Below are 27,190 nucleotides of genomic sequence, written 5' to 3'. Positions count from 1 at the left end.
CTCGCCAATTATTTGTCTACATGTTGAATAAAGTTGGTCTCAGGCTGCAACCTTGTCTCACTCCCCATTTCAAAATAAGGAAGGCTTCACAAATGTTCCTGTCATTCTACTGTAGACTGAGCTTCTCTCATCCAGCATTTCCCCTCCTCCTTAGACTAGACTGAGGGGAATGGACCATTTATTCTCCCCGGGTCACTACCGCCCAATCTTCTCTGTTTGGTTCCAATTTCTCAACGTGTGAGGAAAATAAGGAGCGCTTCACGGATTTGCGTGTCATCCTTTCGCAGGGGCCATGCTAATCTTCTCTGTATCGATCCAATTTTAGTATATGTGCTGCCAAAGCGAGCACAATACAAAGCTATGAGAGGCCCTCATATATAGATCACACGCCCTCTGAAGGTTCTGGTCATGGTTGGGGTCAAACAGAGGTCAGACCCTCAAAAACCACCCCTAGAATATTGCTGTGATGTTTAAACTTTATTTGGAGATGTAGAACTTGAAATAGAATTGACTTTAGATTTTTTAAAGATTGATCTTAGACTAAAATGTAGTTTAAAAACAAAGCCTTTTATGATTCAGGACTCTTGGTCTGTAACCCCTCCCTCACCTGCTGCTTTTAGTTGCTCCTCCCCAAGTCTTTGTTCCCCTGCCCCGACAACTTCCCACCCTTCCCCGTTTTCTGCAACATGGCCTGGCCAATGATACTTATAACTAACTCCCCAATTAGTAGAGAGAGAGAGAGAGAGAGAGAGAGAGAGAGAGAGAGAGAGAGAGAGAGAGAGAGAGAGAGAGAGAGAGAGAGAGAGAGAGAGAGTCTGAGTTTGATGTCTGTTTAAAATGTTGTGACATTCAAGTTTGTTATGTTTAATACAACTGGACTAAAATTGAACCCAAGTCTCTCTCCAATTCATTTGTAGATATTGAATAAAGTTGGACTCAGAGTGCAACCTTGTCTCACTCCCCAATTCATTTCTAAACTTTGAATAAAGTTGAACTCTGACTGCAACCGTGCCTAACTCGCCAATTATTTGTCTACATGTTGAATAAAGTTGGTCTCAGGCTGCAACCTTGTCTCACTCCCCATTTCAAAATAAGGAAGGCTTCACAAATTTCCTGTCATTCTACTGTAGACTGAGCTTCTCTCATCCAGCATTTCCCCTCCTCCTTAGACTAGACTGAGGGGAATGGACCATTTATTCTCCCCGGGTCACTACCGCCCAATCTTCTCTGTTTGGTTCCAATTTCTCAACGTGTGAGGAAAATAAGGAGCGCTTCACGGATTTGCGTGTCATCCTTTCGCAGGGGCCATGCTAATCTTCTCTGTATCGATCCAATTTTAGTATATGTGCTGCCAAAGCGAGCACAATACAAAACTATGAGAGGCCCTCATATATAGATCACAAGCCCTCTGAAGGTTCTGGTCATGGTTGGGGTCAAACAGAGGTCAGACCCTCAAAAACCACCCCTAGAATATTGCTGTGATGTTTAAACTTTATTTGGAGATGTAGAACTTGAAATAGAATTGACTTTAGATTTTTTAAAGATTGATCTTAGACTAAAATGTAGTTTAAAAACAAAGCCTTTTATGATTCAGGACTCTTGGTCTGTAACCCCTCCCTCACCTGCTGCTTTTAGTTGCTCCTCCCCAAGTCTTTGTTCCCCTGCCCCGACAACTTCCCACCCTTCCCCGTTTTCTGCAACATGGCCTGGCCAATGATACTTATAACTAACTCCCCAATTAGTAGAGAGAGAGAGAGAGAGAGAGAGAGAGAGAGAGAGAGAGAGAGAGAGAGAGAGAGAGAGAGAGAGAGAGTTTGATGTCTGTTTAAAATGTTGTGACATTCAAGTTTGTTATGTTTAATACAACTGGACTAAAATTGAACCCAAGTCTCTCTCCAATTCATTTGTAGATATTGAATAAAGTTGGACTCAGAGTGCAACCTTGTCTCACTCCCCAATTCATTTCTAAACTTTGAATAAAGTTGAACTCTGACTGCAACCGTGCCTAACTCGCCAATTATTTGTCTACATGTTGAATAAAGTTGGTCTCAGGCTGCAACCTTGTCTCACTCCCCATTTCAAAATAAGGAAGGCTTCACAAATTTTCCTGTCATTCTACTGTAGACTGAGCTTCTCTCATCCAGCATTTCCCCTCCTCCTTAGACTAGACTGAGGGGAATGGACCATTTATTCTCCCCGGGTCACTACCGCCCAATCTTCTCTGTTTGGTTCCAATTTCTCAACGTGTGAGGAAAATAAGGAGCGCTTCACGGATTTGCGTGTCATCCTTTCGCAGGGGCCATGCTAATCTTCTCTGTATCGATCCAATTTTAGTATATGTGCTGCCAAAGCGAGCACAATACAAAGCTATGAGAGGCCCTCATATATAGATCACAAGCCCTCTGAAGGTTCTGGTCATGGTTGGGGTCAAACAGAGGTCAGACCCTCAAAAACCACCCCTAGAATATTGCTGTGATGTTTAAACTTTATTTGGAGATGTAGAACTTGAAATAGAATTGACTTTAGATTTTTTAAAGATTGATCTTAGACTAAAATGTAGTTTAAAAACAAAGCCTTTTATGATTCAGGACTCTTGGTCTGTAACCCCTCCCTCACCTGCTGCTTTTAGTTGCTCCTCCCCAAGTCTTTGTTCCCCTGCCCCGACAACTTCCCACCCTTCCCCCGTTTTCTGCAACATGGCCTGGCCAATGATACTTATAACTAACTCCCCAATTAGTAGAGAGAGAGAGAGAGAGAGAGAGAGAGAGAGAGAGAGAGAGAGAGAGAGAGAGAGAGAGAGAGAGAGAGAGAGAGAGAGAGAGTTTGATGTCTGTTTAAAATGTTGTGACATTCAAGTTTGTTATGTTTAATACAACTGGACTAAAATTGAACCCAAGTCTCTCTCCAATTCATTTGTAGATATTGAATAAAGTTGGACTCAGAGTGCAACCTTGTCTCACTCCCCAATTCATTTCTAAACTTTGAATAAAGTTGAACTCTGACTGCAACCGTGCCTAACTCGCCAATTATTTGTCTACATGTTGAATAAAGTTGGTCTCAGGCTGCAACCTTGTCTCACTCCCCATTTCAAAATAAGGAAGGCTTCACAAATTTTCCTGTCATTCTACTGTAGACTGAGCTTCTCTCATCCAGCATTTCCCCTCCTCCTTAGACTAGACTGAGGGGAATGGACCATTTATTCTCCCGGGTCACTACCGCCCAATCTTCTCTGTTTGGTTCCAATTTCTCAACGTGTGAGGAAAATAAGGAGCGCTTCACGGATTTGCGTGTCATCCTTTCGCAGGGGCCATGCTAATCTTCTCTGTATCGATCCAATTTTAGTATATGTGCTGCCAAAGCGAGCACAATACAAAACTATGAGAGGCCCTCATATATAGATCACAAGCCCTCTGAAGGTTCTGGTCATGGTTGGGGTCAAACAGAGGTCAGACCCTCAAAAACCACCCCTAGAATATTGCTGTGATGTTTAAACTTTATTTGGAGATGTAGAACTTGAAATAGAATTGACTTTAGATTTTTTAAAGATTGATCTTAGACTAAAATGTAGTTTAAAAACAAAGCCTTTTATGATTCAGGACTCTTGGTCTGTAACCCCTCCCTCACCTGCTGCTTTTAGTTGCTCCTCCCCAAGTCTTTGTTCCCCTGCCCCGACAACTTCCCACCCTTCCCCGTTTTCTGCAACATGGCCTGGCCAATGATACTTATAACTAACTCCCCAATTAGTAGAGAGAGAGAGAGAGAGAGAGAGAGAGAGAGAGAGAGAGAGAGAGAGAGAGAGAGAGAGAGAGAGAGAGAGAGAGAGAGAGAGAGAGAGAGAGAGAGAGAGAGAGAGAGAGAGAGAGAGAGTTTGATGTCTGTTTAAAATGTTGTGACATTCAAGTTTGTTATGTTTAATACAACTGGACTAAAATTGAACCCAAGTCTCTCTCCAATTCATTTGTAGATATTGAATAAAGTTGGACTCAGAGTGCAACCTTGTCTCACTCCCCAATTCATTTCTAAACTTTGAATAAAGTTGAACTCTGACTGCAACCGTGCCTAACTCGCCAATTATTTGTCTACATGTTGAATAAAGTTGGTCTCAGGCTGCAACCTTGTCTCACTCCCCATTTCAAAATAAGGAAGGCTTCACAAATGTTCCTGTCATTCTACTGTAGACTGAGCTTCTCTCATCCAGCATTTCCCCTCCTCCTTAGACTAGACTGAGGGGAATGGACCATTTATTCTCCCCGGGTCACTACCGCCCAATCTTCTCTGTTTGGTTCCAATTTCTCAACGTGTGAGGAAAATAAGGAGCGCTTCACGGATTTGCGTGTCATCCTTTCGCAGGGGCCATGCTAATCTTCTCTGTATCGATCCAATTTTAGTATATGTGCTGCCAAAGCGAGCACAATACAAAACTATGAGAGGCCCTCATATATAGATCACACGCCCTCTGAAGGTTCTGGTCATGGTTGGGGTCAAACAGAGGTCAGACCCTCAAAAACCACCCCTAGAATATTGCTGTGATGTTTAAACTTTATTTGGAGATGTAGAACTTGAAATAGAATTGACTTTAGATTTTTTAAAGATTGATCTTAGACTAAAATGTAGTTTAAAAACAAAGCCTTTTATGATTCAGGACTCTTGGTCTGTAACCCCTCCCTCACCTGCTGCTTTTAGTTGCTCCTCCCCAAGTCTTTGTTCCCCTGCCCCGACAACTTCCCACCCTTCCCCGTTTTCTGCAACATGGCCTGGCCAATGATACTTATAACTAACTCCCCAATTAGTAGAGAGAGAGAGAGAGAGAGAGAGAGAGAGAGAGAGAGAGAGAGAGAGAGAGAGAGAGAGAGAGAGAGAGAGAGAGAGAGAGAGAGAGAGAGAGAGAGAGAGAGAGAGAGAGAGTTTGATGTCTGTTTAAAATGTTGTGACATTCAAGTTTGTTATGTTTAATACAACTGGACTAAAATTGAACCCAAGTCTCTCTCCAATTCATTTGTAGATATTGAATAAAGTTGGACTCAGAGTGCAACCTTGTCTCACTCCCCAATTCATTTCTAAACTTTGAATAAAGTTGAACTCTGACTGCAACCGTGCCTAACTCGCCAATTATTTGTCTACATGTTGAATAAAGTTGGTCTCAGGCTGCAACCTTGTCTCACTCCCCATTTCAAAATAAGGAAGGCTTCACAAATTTTCCTGTCATTCTACTGTAGACTGAGCTTCTCTCATCCAGCATTTCCCCTCCTCCTTAGACTAGACTGAGGGGAATGGACCATTTATTCTCCCCGGGTCACTACCGCCCAATCTTCTCTGTTTGGTTCCAATTTCTCAACGTGTGAGGAAAATAAGGAGCGCTTCACGGATTTGCGTGTCATCCTTTCGCAGGGGCCATGCTAATCTTCTCTGTATCGATCCAATTTTAGTATATGTGCTGCCAAAGCGAGCACAATACAAAGCTATGAGAGGCCCTCATATATAGATCACACGCCCTCTGAAGGTTCTGGTCATGGTTGGGGTCAAACAGAGGTCAGACCCTCAAAAACCACCCCTAGAATATTGCTGTGATGTTTAAACTTTATTTGGAGATGTAGAACTTGAAATAGAATTGACTTTAGATTTTTTAAAGATTGATCTTAGACTAAAATGTAGTTTAAAAACAAAGCCTTTTATGATTCAGGACTCTTGGTCTGTAACCCCTCCCTCACCTGCTGCTTTTAGTTGCTCCTCCCCAAGTCTTTGTTCCCCTGCCCCGACAACTTCCCACCCTTCCCCGTTTTCTGCAACATGGCCTGGCCAATGATACTTATAACTAACTCCCCAATTAGAGAGAGAGAGAGAGAGAGAGAGAGAGAGAGAGAGAGAGAGAGAGAGAGAGAGAGAGAGAGAGAGAGAGAGAGAGTTTGATGTCTGTTTAAAATGTTGTGACATTCAAGTTTGTTATGTTTAATACAACTGGACTAAAATTGAACCCAAGTCTCTCTCCAATTCATTTGTAGATATTGAATAAAGTTGGACTCAGAGTGCAACCTTGTCTCACTCCCCAATTCATTTCTAAACTTTGAATAAAGTTGAACTCTGACTGCAACCGTGCCTAACTCGCCAATTATTTGTCTACATGTTGAATAAAGTTGGTCTCAGGCTGCAACCTTGTCTCACTCCCCATTTCAAAATAAGGAAGGCTTCACAAATGTTCCTGTCATTCTACTGTAGACTGAGCTTCTCTCATCCAGCATTTCCCCTCCTCCTTAGACTGAGGGGAATGGACCATTTATTCTCCCCGGGTCACTACCGCCCAATCTTCTCTGTTTGATTCCAATTTCTCAACGTGTGAGGAAAATAAGGAGCGCTTCACGGATTTGCGTGTCATCCTTTCGCAGGGGCCATGCTAATCTTCTCTGTATCGATCCAATTTTAGTATATGTGCTGCCAAAGCGAGCACAATACAAAACTATGAGAGGCCCTCATATATAGATCACAAGCCCTCTGAAGGTTCTGGTCATGGTTGGGGTCAAACAGAGGTCAGACCCTCAAAAACCACCCCTAGAATATTGCTGTGATGTTTAAACTTTATTTGGAGATGTAGAACTTGAAATAGAATTGACTTTAGATTTTTTAAAGATTGATCTTAGACTAAAATGTAGTTTAAAAACAAAGCCTTTTATGATTCAGGACTCTTGGTCTGTAACCCCTCCCTCACCTGCTGCTTTTAGTTGCTCCTCCCCAAGTCTTTGTTCCCCTGCCCCGACAACTTCCCACCCTTCCCCCGTTTTCTGCAACATGGCCTGGCCAATGATACTTATAACTAACTCCCCAATTAGTAGAGAGAGAGAGAGAGAGAGAGAGAGAGAGAGAGAGAGAGAGAGAGAGAGAGAGAGAGAGAGAGAGAGAGAGAGAGAGTTTGATGTCTGTTTAAAATGTTGTGACATTCAAGTTTGTTATGTTTAATACAACTGGACTAAAATTGAACCCAAGTCTCTCTCCAATTCATTTGTAGATATTGAATAAAGTTGGACTCAGAGTGCAACCTTGTCTCACTCCCCAATTCATTTCTAAACTTTGAATAAAGTTGAACTCTGACTGCAACCGTGCCTAACTCGCCAATTATTTGTCTACATGTTGAATAAAGTTGGTCTCAGGCTGCAACCTTGTCTCACTCCCCATTTCAAAATAAGGAAGGCTTCACAAATGTTCCTGTCATTCTACTGTAGACTGAGCTTCTCTCATCCAGCATTTCCCCTCCTCCTTAGACTAGACTGAGGGGAATGGACCATTTATTCTCCCCGGGTCACTACCGCCCAATCTTCTCTGTTTGGTTCCAATTTCTCAACGTGTGAGGAAAATAAGGAGCGCTTCACGGATTTGCGTGTCATCCTTTCGCAGGGGCCATGCTAATCTTCTCTGTATCGATCCAATTTTAGTATATGTGCTGCCAAAGCGAGCACAATACAAAACTATGAGAGGCCCTCATATATAGATCACACGCCCTCTGAAGGTTCTGGTCATGGTTGGGGTCAAACAGAGGTCAGACCCTCAAAAACCACCCCTAGAATATTGCTGTGATGTTTAAACTTTATTTGGAGATGTAGAACTTGAAATAGAATTGACTTTAGATTTTTTAAAGATTGATCTTAGACTAAAATGTAGTTTAAAAACAAAGCCTTTTATGATTCAGGACTCTTGGTCTGTAACCCCTCCCTCACCTGCTGCTTTTAGTTGCTCCTCCCCAAGTCTTTGTTCCCCTGCCCCGACAACTTCCCACCCTTCCCCGTTTTCTGCAACATGGCCTGGCCAATGATACTTATAACTAACTCCCCAATTAGAGAGAGAGAGAGAGAGAGAGAGAGAGAGAGAGAGAGAGAGAGAGAGAGAGAGAGAGAGAGAGAGAGAGAGAGAGAGAGAGTTTGATGTCTGTTTAAAATGTTGTGACATTCAAGTTTGTTATGTTTAATACAACTGGACTAAAATTGAACCCAAGTCTCTCTCCAATTCATTTGTAGATATTGAATAAAGTTGGACTCAGAGTGCAACCTTGTCTCACTCCCCAATTCATTTCTAAACTTTGAATAAAGTTGAACTCTGACTGCAACCGTGCCTAACTCGCCAATTATTTGTCTACATGTTGAATAAAGTTGGTCTCAGGCTGCAACCTTGTCTCACTCCCCATTTCAAAATAAGGAAGGCTTCACAAATGTTCCTGTCATTCTACTGTAGACTGAGCTTCTCTCATCCAGCATTTCCCCTCCTCCTTAGACTAGACTGAGGGGAATGGACCATTTATTCTCCCGGGTCACTACCGCCCAATCTTCTCTGTTTGGTTCCAATTTCTCAACGTGTGAGGAAAATAAGGAGCGCTTCACGGATTTGCGTGTCATCCTTTCGCAGGGGCCATGCTAATCTTCTCTGTATCGATCCAATTTTAGTATATGTGCTGCCAAAGCGAGCACAATACAAAGCTATGAGAGGCCCTCATATATAGATCACACGCCCTCTGAAGGTTCTGGTCATGGTTGGGGTCAAACAGAGGTCAGACCCTCAAAAACCACCCCTAGAATATTGCTGTGATGTTTAAACTTTATTTGGAGATGTAGAACTTGAAATAGAATTGACTTTAGATTTTTTAAAGATTGATCTTAGACTAAAATGTAGTTTAAAAACAAAGCCTTTTATGATTCAGGACTCTTGGTCTGTAACCCCTCCCTCACCTGCTGCTTTTAGTTGCTCCTCCCCAAGTCTTTGTTCCCCTGCCCCGACAACTTCCCACCCTTCCCCCGTTTTCTGCAACATGGCCTGGCCAATGATACTTATAACTAACTCCCCAATTAGAGAGAGAGAGAGAGAGAGAGAGAGAGAGAGAGAGAGAGAGAGAGAGAGAGAGAGAGAGAGAGAGAGAGAGAGAGAGAGAGAGAGAGAGAGAGAGAGAGAGAGAGAGAGAGAGAGAGTTTGATGTCTGTTTAAAATGTTGTGACATTCAAGTTTGTTATGTTTAATACAACTGGACTAAAATTGAACCCAAGTCTCTCTCCAATTCATTTGTAGATATTGAATAAAGTTGGACTCAGAGTGCAACCTTGTCTCACTCCCCAATTCATTTCTAAACTTTGAATAAAGTTGAACTCTGACTGCAACCGTGCCTAACTCGCCAATTATTTGTCTACATGTTGAATAAAGTTGGTCTCAGGCTGCAACCTTGTCTCACTCCCCATTTCAAAATAAGGAAGGCTTCACAAATGTTCCTGTCATTCTACTGTAGACTGAGCTTCTCTCATCCAGCATTTCCCCTCCTCCTTAGACTAGACTGAGGGGAATGGACCATTTATTCTCCCCGGGTCACTACCGCCCAATCTTCTCTGTTTGGTTCCAATTTCTCAACGTGTGAGGAAAATAAGGAGCGCTTCACGGATTTGCGTGTCATCCTTTCGCAGGGGCCATGCTAATCTTCTCTGTATCGATCCAATTTTAGTATATGTGCTGCCAAAGCGAGCACAATACAAAGCTATGAGAGGCCCTCATATATAGATCACACGCCCTCTGAAGGTTCTGGTCATGGTTGGGGTCAAACAGAGGTCAGACCCTCAAAAACCACCCCTAGAATATTGCTGTGATGTTTAAACTTTATTTGGAGATGTAGAACTTGAAATAGAATTGACTTTAGATTTTTTAAAGATTGATCTTAGACTAAAATGTAGTTTAAAAACAAAGCCTTTTATGATTCAGGACTCTTGGTCTGTAACCCCTCCCTCACCTGCTGCTTTTAGTTGCTCCTCCCCAAGTCTTTGTTCCCCTGCCCCGACAACTTCCCACCCTTCCCCCGTTTTCTGCAACATGGCCTGGCCAATGATACTTATAACTAACTCCCCAATTAGTAGAGAGAGAGAGAGAGAGAGAGAGAGAGAGAGAGAGAGAGAGAGAGAGAGAGAGAGAGAGAGAGAGAGAGAGAGAGAGAGAGAGAGAGAGAGAGAGAGAGAGAGAGTTTGATGTCTGTTTAAAATGTTGTGACATTCAAGTTTGTTATGTTTAATACAACTGGACTAAAATTGAACCCAAGTCTCTCTCCAATTCATTTGTAGATATTGAATAAAGTTGGACTCAGAGTGCAACCTTGTCTCACTCCCCAATTCATTTCTAAACTTTGAATAAAGTTGAACTCTGACTGCAACCGTGCCTAACTCGCCAATTATTTGTCTACATGTTGAATAAAGTTGGTCTCAGGCTGCAACCTTGTCTCACTCCCCATTTCAAAATAAGGAAGGCTTCACAAATGTTCCTGTCATTCTACTGTAGACTGAGCTTCTCTCATCCAGCATTTCCCCTCCTCCTTAGACTAGACTGAGGGGAATGGACCATTTATTCTCCCCGGGTCACTACCGCCCAATCTTCTCTGTTTGGTTCCAATTTCTCAACGTGTGAGGAAAATAAGGAGCGCTTCACGGATTTGCGTGTCATCCTTTCGCAGGGGCCATGCTAATCTTCTCTGTATCGATCCAATTTTAGTATATGTGCTGCCAAAGCGAGCACAATACAAAGCTATGAGAGGCCCTCATATATAGATCACAAGCCCTCTGAAGGTTCTGGTCATGGTTGGGGTCAAACAGAGGTCAGACCCTCAAAAACCACCCCTAGAATATTGCTGTGATGTTTAAACTTTATTTGGAGATGTAGAACTTGAAATAGAATTGACTTTAGATTTTTTAAAGATTGATCTTAGACTAAAATGTAGTTTAAAAACAAAGCCTTTTATGATTCAGGACTCTTGGTCTGTAACCCCTCCCTCACCTGCTGCTTTTAGTTGCTCCTCCCCAAGTCTTTGTTCCCCTGCCCCGACAACTTCCCACCCTTCCCCGTTTTCTGCAACATGGCCTGGCCAATGATACTTATAACTAACTCCCCAATTAGTAGAGAGAGAGAGAGAGAGAGAGAGAGAGAGAGAGAGAGAGAGAGAGAGAGAGAGAGAGAGAGAGAGAGAGAGAGAGAGAGAGAGAGTTTGATGTCTGTTTAAAATGTTGTGACATTCAAGTTTGTTATGTTTAATACAACTGGACTAAAATTGAACCCAAGTCTCTCTCCAATTCATTTGTAGATATTGAATAAAGTTGGACTCAGAGTGCAACCTTGTCTCACTCCCCAATTCATTTCTAAACTTTGAATAAAGTTGAACTCTGACTGCAACCGTGCCTAACTCGCCAATTATTTGTCTACATGTTGAATAAAGTTGGTCTCAGGCTGCAACCTTGTCTCACTCCCCATTTCAAAATAAGGAAGGCTTCACAAATGTTCCTGTCATTCTACTGTAGACTGAGCTTCTCTCATCCAGCATTTCCCCTCCTCCTTAGACTAGACTGAGGGGAATGGACCATTTATTCTCCCCGGGTCACTACCGCCCAATCTTCTCTGTTTGGTTCCAATTTCTCAACGTGTGAGGAAAATAAGGAGCGCTTCACGGATTTGCGTGTCATCCTTTCGCAGGGGCCATGCTAATCTTCTCTGTATCGATCCAATTTTAGTATATGTGCTGCCAAAGCGAGCACAATACAAAACTATGAGAGGCCCTCATATATAGATCACACGCCCTCTGAAGGTTCTGGTCATGGTTGGGGTCAAACAGAGGTCAGACCCTCAAAAACCACCCCTAGAATATTGCTGTGATGTTTAAACTTTATTTGGAGATGTAGAACTTGAAATAGAATTGACTTTAGATTTTTTAAAGATTGATCTTAGACTAAAATGTAGTTTAAAAACAAAGCCTTTTATGATTCAGGACTCTTGGTCTGTAACCCCTCCCTCACCTGCTGCTTTTAGTTGCTCCTCCCCAAGTCTTTGTTCCCCTGCCCCGACAACTTCCCACCCTTCCCCCGTTTTCTGCAACATGGCCTGGCCAATGATACTTATAACTAACTCCCCAATTAGTAGAGAGAGAGAGAGAGAGAGAGAGAGAGAGAGAGAGAGAGAGAGAGAGAGAGAGAGAGAGAGAGAGAGAGAGAGAGAGAGAGAGAGAGTTTGATGTCTGTTTAAAATGTTGTGACATTCAAGTTTGTTATGTTTAATACAACTGGACTAAAATTGAACCCAAGTCTCTCTCCAATTCATTTGTAGATATTGAATAAAGTTGGACTCAGAGTGCAACCTTGTCTCACTCCCCAATTCATTTCTAAACTTTGAATAAAGTTGAACTCTGACTGCAACCGTGCCTAACTCGCCAATTATTTGTCTACATGTTGAATAAAGTTGGTCTCAGGCTGCAACCTTGTCTCACTCCCCATTTCAAAATAAGGAAGGCTTCACAAATGTTCCTGTCATTCTACTGTAGACTGAGCTTCTCTCATCCAGCATTTCCCCTCCTCCTTAGACTAGACTGAGGGGAATGGACCATTTATTCTCCCGGGTCACTACCGCCCAATCTTCTCTGTTTGGTTCCAATTTCTCAACGTGTGAGGAAAATAAGGAGCGCTTCACGGATTTGCGTGTCATCCTTTCGCAGGGGCCATGCTAATCTTCTCTGTATCGATCCAATTTTAGTATATGTGCTGCCAAAGCGAGCACAATACAAAGCTATGAGAGGCCCTCATATATAGATCACAAGCCCTCTGAAGGTTCTGGTCATGGTTGGGGTCAAACAGAGGTCAGACCCTCAAAAACCACCCCTAGAATATTGCTGTGATGTTTAAACTTTATTTGGAGATGTAGAACTTGAAATAGAATTGACTTTAGATTTTTTAAAGATTGATCTTAGACTAAAATGTAGTTTAAAAACAAAGCCTTTTATGATTCAGGACTCTTGGTCTGTAACCCCTCCCTCACCTGCTGCTTTTAGTTGCTCCTCCCCAAGTCTTTGTTCCCCTGCCCCGACAACTTCCCACCCTTCCCCCGTTTTCTGCAACATGGCCTGGCCAATGATACTTATAACTAACTCCCCAATTAGTAGAGAGAGAGAGAGAGAGAGAGAGAGAGTTTGATGTCTGTTTAAAATGTTGTGACATTCAAGTTTGTTATGTTTAATACAACTGGACTAAAATTGAACCCAAGTCTCTCTCCAATTCATTTGTAGATATTGAATAAAGTTGGACTCAGAGTGCAACCTTGTCTCACTCCCCAATTCATTTCTAAACTTTGAATAAAGTTGAACTCTGACTGCAACCGTGCCTAACTCGCCAATTATTTGTCTACATGTTGAATAAAGTTGGTCTCAGGCTGCAACCTTGTCTCACTCCCCATTTCAAAATAAGGAAGGCTTCACAAATGTTCCTGTCATTCTACTGTAGACTGAGCTTCTCTCATCCAGCATTTCCCCTCCTCCTTAGACTAGACTGAGGGGAATGGACCATTTATTCTCCCCGGGTCACTACCGCCCAATCTTCTCTGTTTGGTTCCAATTTCTCAACGTGTGAGGAAAATAAGGAGCGCTTCACGGATTTGCGTGTCATCCTTTCGCAGGGGCCATGCTAATCTTCTCTGTATCGATCCAATTTTAGTATATGTGCTGCCAAAGCGAGCACAATACAAAGCTATGAGAGGCCCTCATATATAGATCACACGCCCTCTGAAGGTTCTGGTCATGGTTGGGGTCAAACAGAGGTCAGACCCTCAAAAACCACCCCTAGAATATTGCTGTGATGTTTAAACTTTATTTGGAGATGTAGAACTTGAAATAGAATTGACTTTAGATTTTTTAAAGATTGATCTTAGACTAAAATGTAGTTTAAAAACAAAGCCTTTTATGATTCAGGACTCTTGGTCTGTAACCCCTCCCTCACCTGCTGCTTTTAGTTGCTCCTCCCCAAGTCTTTGTTCCCCTGCCCCGACAACTTCCCACCCTTCCCCCGTTTTCTGCAACATGGCCTGGCCAATGATACTTATAACTAACTCCCCAATTAGTAGAGAGAGAGAGAGAGAGAGAGAGAGAGAGAGAGAGAGAGAGAGAGAGAGAGAGAGAGAGAGAGAGAGAGAGAGAGAGAGAGTTTGATGTCTGTTTAAAATGTTGTGACATTCAAGTTTGTTATGTTTAATACAACTGGACTAAAATTGAACCCAAGTCTCTCTCCAATTCATTTGTAGATATTGAATAAAGTTGGACTCAGAGTGCAACCTTGTCTCACTCCCCAATTCATTTCTAAACTTTGAATAAAGTTGAACTCTGACTGCAACCGTGCCTAACTCGCCAATTATTTGTCTACATGTTGAATAAAGTTGGTCTCAGGCTGCAACCTTGTCTCACTCCCCATTTCAAAATAAGGAAGGCTTCACAAATGTTCCTGTCATTCTACTGTAGACTGAGCTTCTCTCATCCAGCATTTCCCCTCCTCCTTAGACTAGACTGAGGGGAATGGACCATTTATTCTCCCCGGGTCACTACCGCCCAATCTTCTCTGTTTGGTTCCAATTTCTCAACGTGTGAGGAAAATAAGGAGCGCTTCACGGATTTGCGTGTCATCCTTTCGCAGGGGCCATGCTAATCTTCTCTGTATCGATCCAATTTTAGTATATGTGCTGCCAAAGCGAGCACAATACAAAGCTATGAGAGGCCCTCATATATAGATCACACGCCCTCTGAAGGTTCTGGTCATGGTTGGGGTCAAACAGAGGTCAGACCCTCAAAAACCACCCCTAGAATATTGCTGTGATGTTTAAACTTTATTTGGAGATGTAGAACTTGAAATAGAATTGACTTTAGATTTTTTAAAGATTGATCTTAGACTAAAATGTAGTTTAAAAACAAAGCCTTTTATGATTCAGGACTCTTGGTCTGTAACCCCTCCCTCACCTGCTGCTTTTAGTTGCTCCTCCCCAAGTCTTTGTTCCCCTGCCCCGACAACTTCCCACCCTTCCCCCGTTTTCTGCAACATGGCCTGGCCAATGATACTTATAACTAACTCCCCAATTAGTAGAGAGAGAGAGAGAGAGAGAGAGAGAGAGAGAGAGAGAGAGAGAGAGAGAGAGAGAGAGAGAGAGAGAGAGAGAGAGAGAGAGTTTGATGTCTGTTTAAAATGTTGTGACATTCAAGTTTGTTATGTTTAATACAACTGGACTAAAATTGAACCCAAGTCTCTCTCCAATTCATTTGTAGATATTGAATAAAGTTGGACTCAGAGTGCAACCTTGTCTCACTCCCCAATTCATTTCTAAACTTTGAATAAAGTTGAACTCTGACTGCAACCGTGCCTAACTCGCCAATTATTTGTCTACATGTTGAATAAAGTTGGTCTCAGGCTGCAACCTTGTCTCACTCCCCATTTCAAAATAAGGAAGGCTTCACAAATGTTCCTGTCATTCTACTGTAGACTGAGCTTCTCTCATCCAGCATTTCCCCTCCTCCTTAGACTAGACTGAGGGGAATGGACCATTTATTCTCCCCGGGTCACTACCGCCCAATCTTCTCTGTTTGGTTCCAATTTCTCAACGTGTGAGGAAAATAAAGGAGCGCTTCACGGATTTGCGTGTCATCCTTTCGCAGGGGCCATGCTAATCTTCTCTGTATCGATCCAATTTTAGTATATGTGCTGCCAAAGCGAGCACAATACAAAGCTATGAGAGGCCCTCATATATAGATCACACGCCCTCTGAAGGTTCTGGTCATGGTTGGGGTCAAACAGAGGTCAGACCCTCAAAAACCACCCCTAGAATATTGCTGTGATGTTTAAACTTTATTTGGAGATGTAGAACTTGAAATAGAATTGACTTTAGATTTTTTAAAGATTGATCTTAGACTAAAATGTAGTTTAAAAACAAAGCCTTTTATGATTCAGGACTCTTGGTCTGTAACCCCTCCCTCACCTGCTGCTTTTAGTTGCTCCTCCCCAAGTCTTTGTTCCCCTGCCCCGACAACTTCCCACCCTTCCCCCGTTTTCTGCAACATGGCCTGGACAATGATACTTATAACTAACTCCCCAATTAGTAGAGAGAGAGAGAGAGAGAGAGAGAGAGTTTGATGTCTGTTTAAAATGTTGTGACATTCAAGTTTGTTATGTTTAATACAACTGGACTAAAATTGAACCCAAGTCTCTCTCCAATTCATTTGTAGATATTGAATAAAGTTGGACTCAGAGTGCAACCTTGTCTCACTCCCCAATTCATTTCTAAACTTTGAATAAAGTTGAACTCTGACTGCAACCGTGCCTAACTCGCCAATTATTTGTCTACATGTTGAATAAAGTTGGTCTCAGGCTGCAACCTTGTCTCACTCCCCATTTCAAAATAAGGAAGGCTTCACAAATGTTCCTGTCATTCTACTGTAGACTGAGCTTCTCTCATCCAGCATTTCCCCTCCTCCTTAGACTAGACTGAGGGGAATGGACCATTTATTCTCCCCGGGTCACTACCGCCCAATCTTCTCTGTTTGGTTCCAATTTCTCAACGTGTGAGGAAAATAAAGGAGCGCTTCACGGATTTGCGTGTCATCCTTTCGCAGGGGCCATGCTAATCTTCTCTGTATCAATCCAATTTTAGTATATGTGCTGCCAAAGCGAGCACAATACAAAGCTATGAGAGGCCCTCATATATAGATCACACGCCCTCTGAAGGTTCTGGTCATGGTTGGGGTCAAACAGAGGTCAGACCCTCAAAAACCACCCCTAGAATATTGCTGTGATGTTTAAACTTTATTTGGAGATGTAGAACTTGAAATAGAATTGACTTTAGATTTTTTAAAGATTGATCTTAGACTAAAATGTAGTTTAAAAACAAAGCCTTTTATGATTCAGGACTCTTGGTCTGTAACCCCTCCCTCACCTGCTGCTTTTAGTTGCTCCTCCCCAAGTCTTTGTTCCCCTGCCCCGACAACTTCCCACCCTTCCCCCGTTTTCTGCAACATGGCCTGGCCAATGATACTTATAACTAACTCCCCAATTAGTAGAGAGAGAGAGAGAGAGAGAGAGAGAGAGAGAGAGAGAGAGAGAGAGAGAGAGAGAGAGAGAGAGAGAGAGAGAGAGAGAGAGAGTTTGATGTCTGTTTAAAATGTTGTGACATTCAAGTTTGTTATGTTTAATACAACTGGACTAAAATTGAACCCAAGTCTCTCTCCAATTCATTTGTAGATATTGAATAAAGTTGGACTCAGAGTGCAACCTTGTCTCACTCCCCAATTCATTTCTAAACTTTGAATAAAGTTGAACTCTGACTGCAACCGTGCCTAACTCGCCAATTATTTGTCTACATGTTGAATAAAGTTGGTCTCAGGCTGCAACCTTGTCTCACTCCCCATTTCAAAATAAGGAAGGCTTCACAAATGTTCCTGTCATTCTACTGTAGACTGAGCTTCTCTCATCCAGCATTTCCCCTCCTCCTTAGACTAGACTGAGGGGAATGGACCATTTATTCTCCCGGGTCACTACCGCCCAATCTTCTCTGTTTGGTTCCAATTTCTCAACGTGTGAGGAAAATAAGGAGCGCTTCACGGATTTGCGTGTCATCCTTTCGCAGGGGCCATGCTAATCTTCTCTGTATCGATCCAATTTTAGTATATGTGCTGCCAAAGCGAGCACAATACAAAGCTATGAGAGGCCCTCATATATAGATCACACGCCCTCTGAAGGTTCTGGTCAGGGTTGGGGTCAAACAGAGGTCAGACCCTCAAAAACCACCCCTAGAATATTGCTGTGATGTTTAAACTTTATTTGGAGATGTAGAACTTGAAATAGAATTGACTTTAGATTTTTTAAAGATTGATCTTAGACTAAAATGTAGTTTAAAAACAAAGCCTTTTATGATTCAGGACTCTTGGTCTGTAACCCCTCCCTCACCTGCTGCTTTTAGTTGCTCCTCCCCAAGTCTTTGTTCCCCTGCCCCGACAACTTCCCACCCTTCCCCGTTTTCTGCAACATGGCCTGGCCAATGATACTTATAACTAACTCCCCAATTAGTAGAGAGAGAGAGAGAGAGAGAGAGAGAGAGAGAGAGAGAGAGAGAGAGAGAGAGAGAGAGAGAGAGAGAGAGAGTTTGATGTCTGTTTAAAATGTTGTGACATTCAAGTTTGTTATGTTTAATACAACTGGACTAAAATTGAACCCAAGTCTCTCTCCAATTCATTTGTAGATATTGAATAAAGTTGGACTCAGAGTGCAACCTTGTCTCACTCCCCAATTCATTTCTAAACTTTGAATAAAGTTGAACTCTGACTGCAACCGTGCCTAACTCGCCAATTATTTGTCTACATGTTGAATAAAGTTGGTCTCAGGCTGCAACCTTGTCTCACTCCCCATTTCAAAATAAGGAAGGCTTCACAAATGTTCCTGTCATTCTACTGTAGACTGAGCTTCTCTCATCCAGCATTTCCCCTCCTCCTTAGACTAGACTGAGGGGAATGGACCATTTATTCTTCCCAGGTCACTACCGCCCAATCTTCTCTGTTTGGTTCCAATTTCTCAACGTGTGAGGAAAATAAGGAGCGCTTCACGGATTTGCGTGTCATCCTTTCGCAGGGGCCATGCTAATCTTCTCTGTATCGATCCAATTTTAGTATATGTGCTGCCAAAGCGAGCACAATACAAAGCTATGAGAGGCCCTCATATATAGATCACAAGCCCTCTGAAGGTTCTGGTCATGGTTGGGGTCAAACAGAGGTCAGACCCTCAAAAACCACCCCTAGAATATTGCTGTGATGTTTAAACTTTATTTGGAGATGTAGAACTTGAAATAGAATTGACTTTAGATTTTTTAAAGATTGATCTTAGACTAAAATGTAGTATTTAGCCTCCACATTGACTCTGTACTGGTACCCCCTGTATATTGCCTCCACATTGACTCTGTACTCATTTGCCTCGTTATTTTTATTTTATTGTGTTGCTTTTTTTTTCTTTAGTTTATTTAGGAAACATTTTCTTAACACTTATTTTTCTTATCTACGTTGTTGGTTAAGGGCTTGTCAGTAAGCATTTCACGTTAAGATCTACACCTGTTGTATTCAGCGCATGTGACAAATAACATTTGATTTGAACTAAATATGGAGTATGTCAGTTTCAAAGTTAATGTCTTTAATTAAATGATATTTTTCAAATTCAGGTTGTCTGTTTATCTGCGTCATTCCTTGATCATTCCTTTTTCCCTCAGAACAGACTCAATTCGTTGGGGCATGGACTGGACTACAAGGTGTCAAAAAGCGCCCATGTTGACTCCAATGCTTCCCACAATTGTGTCAAGTTGGCTGGATGTCCTTTGGGTGCAGTGGAGGCTCCTCAGAGGAGGAAGGGGAGAACCATCGTCCTCAGTTATTTTCAGAAAAATAAAAATGGTTGAATATTTACAAGTTGTTCATTTTAGATAAAACTATACTAAATATAATCACAATACCAAATAATTGATTAAAACATACTATTTTGCATCCTCCTCTGGGTACATTGACTTCAATACAAAACCTAGGAGGCTCATGGTTCTCAAGGCCTTCCATAGACTTACACAGTAATTATGACAACTTCCGGAGGACGTCCTCCAACCTATCAGAGCTCTTGCAGCATGAACTGACATGATGTCCAACCAATGAAAGGATCAGAGAAGGAATCTAGTACTGAAAGCATACGCTACAGCTAGCTAGTACTGCAGTGCATAACATATGGTGAGTAATTGACTCAAAGAGAGAGAAAAACAATAGTTGAACAGTTTTGAACAAAACAAAGGAGAAGCGAGAGAGAGATTTCGTCAATTATTTTCCACTTTCATTTTCTCTTACTTAGCTAGAAAATGCAGCTATCTAGTTTAGCCTACTGAAACACCCTGCTCAAACAGAGGGATGTTATGTTAGCTAGCTGGCTATGACTATCCAACACAACACTGAAACTCTTCCTAGTCAAGGTAAGCTTTTGGTTTTACTAATGTATTGCCACCGGGGTCCGCCAATGTAAATGCTAAACTGCTTACTGACTGTTCACTGTAACGGTACTGCATGATTTGTTTACTAACGAGTTAGTTCTATTAGCTCTGTTGACTATGATGTTACTTTGGCTAATATGGTGCCAATAATGTAAGTTGTGTGTTTCAGTCAAGATATGGTTTCGCTTGGAAAGGTTTTTTTCTCCTGGTCACATACAGCTGATGTGTTGTGCATTGAAGTCCAGAAGCGAAGGGAAAAGGTGAGAGGAGGAGAGAAGGAATACAACGTGGCTGTTATGAAAGCAAACTGTGTTTATGCATGATCAGGGGTGAATTCGTTCTGCAGATTCTGTGAACAAACGTTTCTTAAACTAAACAAAACGGGGATTAACATACCTGAATTTGTCCAGTGATATCTCTATTTCAGCTAGATGCAGGCGAGAGTGTGCAAGGCAGTATTGAATGTGTCACTGTCTGTCACCTCAAATGTTTCTCTCGATCAGTGTGCACCTACATTCTAAACTTTCATTCATAGGCCAGGTTGTAGCAACCTCATGATGGTTATAGGGGAAATGTTAGTATCATGTAGCAGCCTAAACCTATCACTGTTACATTGAACAGGGTGACTGTATTATGAATTACAGTCATCCAATATGCTATAATAGAAATAAGGCCATGCTCATGAAAACAAATTGTCCAGCCTCATCTTCAACGGCAGTGACCGCCACTGGATTTAACTAGTGACATCAATAAGGGATCATAGCTTTCACCTGGTCAGTCTACGTCATGGAAGGAGCAGGTGTTCTTAATGTTTTGTAGACTCAGTGTAAAGCACTACAGATAATCAAGTGCTATTTGCATGTGATGCATTTGCTCTATTGTGTCCAGCAGGACAAGTAGTTCTGACATCATAATACACCCTTCTGATAATCAAGTGATATTTGGAATGTCTGGGTGGTTCTATATGATGTCATAATACACCCCTCTAAAAATCAAGTGCTATTTGCATGTGATGCATTTGTTCTGTTGTTTACAGGATGATTTGTATCTTATAGAGCGTGGCTTTAAGGGAAAAGTATGGTCACATCTAATAAAAACGAATGTGAAAAAATGAACAGAGTATTAACACAAATGTGTATTAACACGCTACCTATTCGTAGAAGTATTTATTAATCATCTACATATTCATATTAAGCTTCTACGTCTGTGTACAGAAACTTATTATTTGTAAGACGTAAGAGAAAATATATCAGCTTATTGTTAAATAATTATGACGTTCTTTCCAATACAGAAAGTGTTGTAACTTTTGTTTCCAAACTGCGTTACCCACTCCAGCCAGCAGATGGCGACGAGCGTCTTTCAGTTGACTCTTCTTGTGTGACGTATAATGGACTGGACGGGACGCTTCTTCAGGAACAACAACACGGCTTCTCTTTCAACCACCTCGCTTGCTAGCCAACAGAAAACTGTCTAACTATCTAACTTAAAACCGAAATATTGACGCTTTAGACCACGGTTATGTACATTAGCTAACCTTTTAAACACAATTATTATCTTGACGTATCTACTGGTTAACTTTAACCTAATTTGCTTGTTCAATTTGCAAACTTGTTAAAGATTGATACTGAGCCTAGCACTAGGCTATTCGCTAATGCTAACTAACATCACTGACCATGAGCTCACTAAACTACTCATCCCCTGCTAAAGAAGAAGATATCTACTGGACGGAGAAAGAAGCTCTGGCGCTGAACATTGTCGTGAAAGAAGAAGAGGATATTACAGTGAACGGAGAGGAAGAACCTTTCAGAATGAAAAAGGATGAAGAGGAGGCTGTTATAGGGAAAGAAGAGGAAGAACATTTTGGAGTGGAAGAGAGGATAGAGGCTGTCACAGTGGAAAAGGAAGAGGAAGACGCTTTCAGAATGAAAAAGGAGGAAGGGGAGACTATCACATTGAAAGAAGAAGAGGAGGATGTTACCGTGAAAAAATATAAAGAATCTTTAGTAGTGAAAGAGGGGATAGAGGCAGCCAGAGTGGAAGAGGAGGATGTTATAGGGGGGAAAGAGGAAGAACCTTTTAGAGAGGAAGAGGATGCTATCTCAATAAAGGTGGAGGAGGAAGACGTTTTGGGAGTGAAAGAGGAGGACATAGAGGATCCGATTAACAACAGTGAGTACTGTCTTCAACAGGGACACACTATGCAGTTGTTGAACTATAATATATTTTAAAAATCATGATGAAAGTGGTCATTTTAGTCCCTGTTTAGACATATTCATGCCTCTTGTAAGACTCTATGATTGCAATAGAAGATCATAAGTTTACAATCTGTTTGATGTTCTCATTCACACAGGGGAGAGACATGACTATTGTGGATCCTCTGGGGAGCCTCAACAACATCCTGATGCTGATGAGGAAGAGAAGAGTCTCTCCAGATCAGAACACCAGATGGTACAGCTTGGTCTGGCCTAGCATATAGTTTGCTCTCTCTGGGTCTGTGCTGGGTTTCTGTTAAGCACTTTATGTCAACAGTGACATCAGCATCCATAATGATATGTGTCTGTCTCCCCTCTTTATGGTTACCAGGACAACGCTAGCCCTTCCTCCCTCCCGGAGTCCCCGTGTTGTGCCTCTCCCGGTAGCATCTTACTGCTGGGTATGAAGAGGTTGTCTGTGCTGCTGGTGGACTGCAGGAAAACAACAGGGCTGAGTGGAACTGTGAGAGGAGGAGAAGAGAAGAAAGGATCAGATTTGACTCATCAGAGTAAGTGCTGTAGTTTAGTTTGAACAAATAAAATAGATCTGCCCACTGGTATCTGTTACCAGGACAACCAGCAGAGTTCTGTTAATTCTGGGATCGAACCCGGGTCTGTAGTGACACCTCAATCACTGTGATGTAGTGCTGTTTGGCTGACGTTGAGGGACCGGTTGTTTGTCCTCAGGGGTTCCCCACGGCATCTGAGTCATTATGCTCGAAGTGGGAGAAAATGTATTTTATCTCATCCGGGTGGCGTTGGTGTTTTTTGTTTTTTTTGTATTCCGTGACCGTTAGAAGCCCCTGACACATTATGCCTTGTGACTCACTAAATAAGTCTTCAACATTTCTATGACTACTACCACATGGACAGACTGACTACTACCACATGGACAGACTGACTACTACCACATGGACAGACTGACTACTACCACATGGACAGACAGACTGACTACTACCTCATGGACAGACTGACTACTACCACATGGACAGACTGACTACTACCACATGGACAGACTGACTACTACCACATGGACAGACTGACTACTACCACATGGACAGACTGACCACTACCACATGGACAGACTGACTACTATCACATGGACAGACTGACTACTACCACATGGACAGACTGACTACTACCACATGGACAGACTGACTACCACATGGACAGACTGATACTACCACATGGACAGACAGACACTACTACCACATGGACAGACTGACTACTACCACTACTACCACATGAACAGACTGACTACTATCACATGGACAGACTGACTACTACCACATGGACAGACTGACTACTACCACATGGACAGACTGACTACTACCACATGGACAGACTGACCACTACCACATGGACAGACTGACTACTATCACTACTACCACATGGACAGACTGACTACTACCACTACTACCACATGAACAGACTGACTACTATCACATGGACAGACTGACTACTACCACATGGACAGACTGACTACTACCTCATGAACAGACTGACTACTACCACATGGACAGACAGACTGACTACTACCTCATGGACAGACTGACTACTACCACATGGACAGACTGACTACTACCACATGGACAGACATTAGCGATGCTTATGTCTTCGGGTAGCCGTTAGCGATGCTTATGTCTTCAGGTAGCCGTTAGCGATGCTTATGTCTTCGGGTAGCCGTTAGCGATGCTTATGTCTTCGGGTAGCCATTAGCGATGCTTATGTCTTCGGGTAGCCGTTAGCGATGCTTATGTCTTCGGGTAGCCGTTAGTGATGCTTATGTCTTCGGGTAGCCGTTAGCGATGCTTATGTCTTCAGGTAGCCGTTAGCGATGCTTATGTCTTCGTGTAGCCGTTAGCGATGCTTATGTCTTCAGGTAGCCGTTAGCGATGCTTATGTCTTCAGGTAGCCGTTAGCGATGCTTATGTCTTCAGGTAGCCGTTAGCGATGCTTATGTCTTCGGGTAGCCGTTAGCGATGCTTATGTCTTCGGGTAGCCGTTAGCGATGCTTATGTCTTCTGGTAGCCGTTAGCGATGCTTATGTCTTCGGGTAGCCGTTAGCGATGCTTATGTCTTCGGGTAGCCGTTAGCGATGCTTATGTCTTCGGGTAGCCGTTAGCGATGCTTATGTCTTCGTGTAGCCGTTAGCGATGCTTATGTCTTCATGTAGCCGTTAGCGATGCTTATGTCTTCGGGTAGCCGTTAGCGATGCTTATGTCTTCAGGTAGCCGTTAGCGATGCTTATGTCTTCGGGTAGCCGTTAGCGATGCTTATGTCTTCAGGTAGCCGTTAGCGATGCTTATGTCTTCGTGTAGCCGTTAGCGATGCTTATGTCTTCGGGTAGCCGTTAGCGATGCTTATGTCTTCATGTAGCCGTTAGCGATGCTTATGTCTTCATGTAGCCGTTAGCGATGTTTATGTCTTCATGTAGCCGTTAGCGATGCTTATGTCTTCATGTAGCCGTTAGCGATGCTTATGTCTTCGGGTAGCCGTTAGCGATGCTTATGTCTTCAGGTAGCCGTTAGCGATGCTAATGTCTTCAGGTAGACGGAAAGACAATTAAAAAGTATACTCTGCCTACCTGGCAGAATCGTGATTATTTGCATCAATGCATTGGCCATTTTGTTTTGAAAATTCCCCGTCACAACTGCGCTACAGAAACACTGCTGGACAAACAAGGCTGTCTGGCTGGTGCCACCTGAATTAAAGGGTAACTACACATTCAGGTTTTCCCAGATTTCCCCTGATGTGGTTTAAGCATTGTTATGGAATTAGAACATTCAATTATGTTTTTCTATTGAAAAGTGTGATTTTGAGAGAGATAAAAAATGGGGGAAAATCAGTCCTCCTCACGTTTTCGTTTTGTTGTCATGGTATCTCTTTTCTTTGCTTGTTACGGTAAATAAATCTAAATCAATATAAGAACACAGGGGGATGTTCATTTAAAAGATTGCTAGTCATTATTAGCCTGGTTCTATTATGGGACACAGGCCAGGTGATTATAAATTATCACTTAATTGAGGGAAACTGTATTTACTGTCACTGTTGTCGTTGTCTCACCAAGCTACCTTAAGATGGATGCACTAACAAGTTGCTCTGGATAGTGACCATACTATTCTCTTAAAGCCACACAGTGTAAAATACATGGGTCATGTGAACAATGGAGCACATGCATCACATGCTAAGAGACAATGGAGCACATGCATCACATGCTAAGAGACAATGGAGCACATGCATCACATGCTAAGAGACAATGGACATCACATGCTAAGAGACAATGGAGCACATACATCACATGCTAAGAGACAATGGAGCACATGCGTCACATGCTAAGAGACAATGGAGCACATGCATCACATGCTAAGAGCACTTGACTGTAAGTCTCTCTGGATAAGAGGGTCTGATAAATGACTAAAATGACAAATGAATGCTGAGATTTCATTCAGGTCTCCCTGTTTTAACCACTCTGTTTGTATTTGGCAGAAGAGAGACCCGACTCGGAGGAACCAGAGACGTCTGAACCAGCGAGACGACACCACTGTTCCCAGTGTGGAAAGAGTTATACCCGATTATGGAGCCTGAAAAACCACAAGAGAACACATGCAGGGAAGAAGCCTTATCACTGCTCTCAGTGTGGGAAGAGTTTTACACGGTTAGGGAGCCTTGAAATACATAAGAGAATACACACAGGAGACAAGCCTTACCACTGCTTCCAGTGTGGAAAGAGATTTATCCAGTCAACACATCTGAACGAGCATAAGAGAATACACACAGGGGAAAAACCATTCCAATGCTCTCAGTGTGGAAAGACATTTTCCCGTTCAGGGGACCTGAAATCTCATGAAAGAATACACACAGGGGAAAAGCCTTACCACTGTTCCCATTGTAAAAGTAGTTTTAGCTGGTCAGGGCAACTGAACGAGCATGAGAGAACACACACCGGGGTGAAGCCTTACCACTGCTCCCAATGTGGAAAAAGTTTTACAAGGTTGGGGTCCCTTAAATCACATAAGATATATATACACACACACAAGAGACAAGCCCTATAACTACTCCCATTGTGAAAATAAGTATTTATCATTAGGGGACATAAAAAAGCAAACACTCTGTAGAGAGACCTTTCCAATGCTCTCAGTGTGGAATGGGATCTGAATGCGCATAAGAGAATACACATGAGAGAAGCCATTCCAATGCTTGCAGTGTGGGAAGAGTTATACCCGGAAAGGGTATTTAGAAACTTATGAGACACACATGAAGTCAAAATGTAGGTTTCCGCCTAAATAGACATACAAAAGTAACTGCCATTTCATATGTAATTACATTATTCTGACATGCTAAAACTTGGTATATTTTGGAAAGAAGACATCTGGGAGATTGAGGAATGATCAGAAGAAGACATCTGGGAGATTATGTTGAAGTTATCAGAAGATAGGAGTTACATAGTTCAGAATACACAAGATCAAGCACACACAAAATACATTTTTTTTTATTTTGTTATTTTGGCTCAAAAGATCAATGCAGGCCATTACTTCACCAGTTCTCCTATTACTAGTATGTGATTAGCCCAGTTGGTGTTGTAATGTTAACTCCCATGGGAGGAATTATGATGTTATTTCTCTAAATCAAATCAAATCAAATTTTATTTGTCACATACACATGGTTAGCAGATGTTAATGCGAGTGTAGCGAAATGCTTGTGCTTCTAGTTCCGACAATGCAGTGATAACCAACAAGTAATCTAACTAACAATTCCAAAACTACTGTCTTATACACAGTGTAAGGGGATAAGGAACATGTACATAAGGATATATGAATGAGTGATGGTACAGAGCAGCATACAGTAGATGGTATCGAGTACAGTATATACATATGAGATGAGTGTGTAGACAAAGTAAACAAAGTGGCATAGTTAAAGTGGCTAGTGATACATGTGTTACATAAGGATGCAGTCGATGATGTAGAGTACAGTATATACATATGCATATGAGATTAATAATGTAGGGTAAGTAACATTATATAAGGTAGCATTGTTTAAAGTGGCTAGTGATATATTTACATCATTTCCCATCAATTCCCATTATTAAAATGGCTGGAGTTGGGTCAGTGTCAATGACAGTGTGTTGGCAGCAGCCACTCAGT

General features: G+C 42.2%; 1 protein-coding gene and 19 non-coding genes across 20 annotated transcripts; 1 reads left to right on the top strand and 19 right to left on the bottom strand.

The window, feature by feature from the left end:
* Positions 1 to 242: 242 nt before the first annotated feature.
* LOC124004507 lies at positions 243 to 349 on the bottom strand. The gene has a single exon (XR_006833489.1). It is a non-coding gene; the product is annotated as a U6 spliceosomal RNA (small nuclear RNA).
* Positions 350 to 1,257: 908 nt separating this feature from the next.
* LOC124004418 lies at positions 1,258 to 1,364 on the bottom strand. The gene has a single exon (XR_006833404.1). It is a non-coding gene; the product is annotated as a U6 spliceosomal RNA (small nuclear RNA).
* Positions 1,365 to 2,251: 887 nt separating this feature from the next.
* On the bottom strand, positions 2,252 to 2,358 carry LOC124004506. Its single transcript, XR_006833488.1, has one exon. It is a non-coding gene; the product is annotated as a U6 spliceosomal RNA (small nuclear RNA).
* Positions 2,359 to 3,259: 901 nt separating this feature from the next.
* LOC124004417 lies at positions 3,260 to 3,366 on the bottom strand. Its single transcript, XR_006833403.1, has one exon. It is a non-coding gene; the product is annotated as a U6 spliceosomal RNA (small nuclear RNA).
* Positions 3,367 to 4,305: 939 nt separating this feature from the next.
* LOC124004505 lies at positions 4,306 to 4,412 on the bottom strand. The gene has a single exon (XR_006833487.1). It is a non-coding gene; the product is annotated as a U6 spliceosomal RNA (small nuclear RNA).
* Positions 4,413 to 5,343: 931 nt separating this feature from the next.
* On the bottom strand, positions 5,344 to 5,450 carry LOC124004504. Its single transcript, XR_006833486.1, has one exon. It is a non-coding gene; the product is annotated as a U6 spliceosomal RNA (small nuclear RNA).
* An 885-nt stretch (positions 5,451 to 6,335) lies between these two features.
* Positions 6,336 to 6,442, bottom strand: LOC124004503. The gene has a single exon (XR_006833485.1). It is a non-coding gene; the product is annotated as a U6 spliceosomal RNA (small nuclear RNA).
* Positions 6,443 to 7,338: 896 nt separating this feature from the next.
* Positions 7,339 to 7,445, bottom strand: LOC124004502. The gene has a single exon (XR_006833484.1). It is a non-coding gene; the product is annotated as a U6 spliceosomal RNA (small nuclear RNA).
* Positions 7,446 to 8,340: 895 nt separating this feature from the next.
* On the bottom strand, positions 8,341 to 8,447 carry LOC124004416. Its single transcript, XR_006833402.1, has one exon. It is a non-coding gene; the product is annotated as a U6 spliceosomal RNA (small nuclear RNA).
* Positions 8,448 to 9,380: 933 nt separating this feature from the next.
* Positions 9,381 to 9,487, bottom strand: LOC124004501. Its single transcript, XR_006833483.1, has one exon. It is a non-coding gene; the product is annotated as a U6 spliceosomal RNA (small nuclear RNA).
* Positions 9,488 to 10,411: 924 nt separating this feature from the next.
* Positions 10,412 to 10,518, bottom strand: LOC124004500. The gene has a single exon (XR_006833482.1). It is a non-coding gene; the product is annotated as a U6 spliceosomal RNA (small nuclear RNA).
* Positions 10,519 to 11,421: 903 nt separating this feature from the next.
* Positions 11,422 to 11,528, bottom strand: LOC124004498. The gene has a single exon (XR_006833481.1). It is a non-coding gene; the product is annotated as a U6 spliceosomal RNA (small nuclear RNA).
* Positions 11,529 to 12,433: 905 nt separating this feature from the next.
* Positions 12,434 to 12,540, bottom strand: LOC124004415. Its single transcript, XR_006833401.1, has one exon. It is a non-coding gene; the product is annotated as a U6 spliceosomal RNA (small nuclear RNA).
* Positions 12,541 to 13,386: 846 nt separating this feature from the next.
* LOC124004497 lies at positions 13,387 to 13,493 on the bottom strand. Its single transcript, XR_006833480.1, has one exon. It is a non-coding gene; the product is annotated as a U6 spliceosomal RNA (small nuclear RNA).
* A 900-nt stretch (positions 13,494 to 14,393) lies between these two features.
* On the bottom strand, positions 14,394 to 14,500 carry LOC124004496. The gene has a single exon (XR_006833479.1). It is a non-coding gene; the product is annotated as a U6 spliceosomal RNA (small nuclear RNA).
* Positions 14,501 to 15,403: 903 nt separating this feature from the next.
* On the bottom strand, positions 15,404 to 15,510 carry LOC124004437. Its single transcript, XR_006833422.1, has one exon. It is a non-coding gene; the product is annotated as a U6 spliceosomal RNA (small nuclear RNA).
* Positions 15,511 to 16,357: 847 nt separating this feature from the next.
* On the bottom strand, positions 16,358 to 16,464 carry LOC124004438. The gene has a single exon (XR_006833423.1). It is a non-coding gene; the product is annotated as a U6 spliceosomal RNA (small nuclear RNA).
* A 903-nt stretch (positions 16,465 to 17,367) lies between these two features.
* LOC124004414 lies at positions 17,368 to 17,474 on the bottom strand. The gene has a single exon (XR_006833400.1). It is a non-coding gene; the product is annotated as a U6 spliceosomal RNA (small nuclear RNA).
* An 891-nt stretch (positions 17,475 to 18,365) lies between these two features.
* On the bottom strand, positions 18,366 to 18,472 carry LOC124004495. Its single transcript, XR_006833478.1, has one exon. It is a non-coding gene; the product is annotated as a U6 spliceosomal RNA (small nuclear RNA).
* A 2,750-nt stretch (positions 18,473 to 21,222) lies between these two features.
* Positions 21,223 to 26,770, top strand: LOC124002740 (zinc finger protein 239-like). Its single transcript, XM_046310453.1, has 4 exons — positions 21,223 to 21,963; positions 22,145 to 22,242; positions 22,378 to 22,555; positions 25,536 to 26,770. The coding sequence occupies exons 1-4, from the start codon at positions 21,468 to 21,470 to the stop codon at positions 26,099 to 26,101; spliced, it is 1,338 nt and encodes a 445-aa protein (XP_046166409.1). The 5' UTR covers positions 21,223 to 21,467; the 3' UTR covers positions 26,102 to 26,770.
* The last annotated feature ends 420 nt before the right edge of the window (positions 26,771 to 27,190 follow it).

The sequence above is a fragment of the Oncorhynchus gorbuscha genome, linkage group LG18 (genome assembly GCF_021184085.1).
Source record: "Oncorhynchus gorbuscha isolate QuinsamMale2020 ecotype Even-year linkage group LG18, OgorEven_v1.0, whole genome shotgun sequence".
NCBI classification, from domain to species: domain Eukaryota; kingdom Metazoa; phylum Chordata; class Actinopteri; order Salmoniformes; family Salmonidae; genus Oncorhynchus; species Oncorhynchus gorbuscha.
The sequence above is the reverse complement of the archived record's forward strand: the minus strand, read 5'-3'. Positions and strand labels throughout refer to the sequence as shown.

Coding starts and splice junctions, on each gene's coding strand:
- LOC124002740 (XM_046310453.1), top strand. CDS start 21,468: ATGAGCTCACTAAACTACTCATCCCCTGCTAAAGAAGAAGATATCTAC. Junction 21,964..22,144: donor AGAGGATCCGATTAACAACA/GTGAGTACTGTC, acceptor TCATTCACACAG/GGGAGAGACATGACTATTGT. Junction 22,556..25,535: donor ATCAGATTTGACTCATCAGA/GTAAGTGCTGTA, acceptor TGTATTTGGCAG/AAGAGAGACCCGACTCGGAG.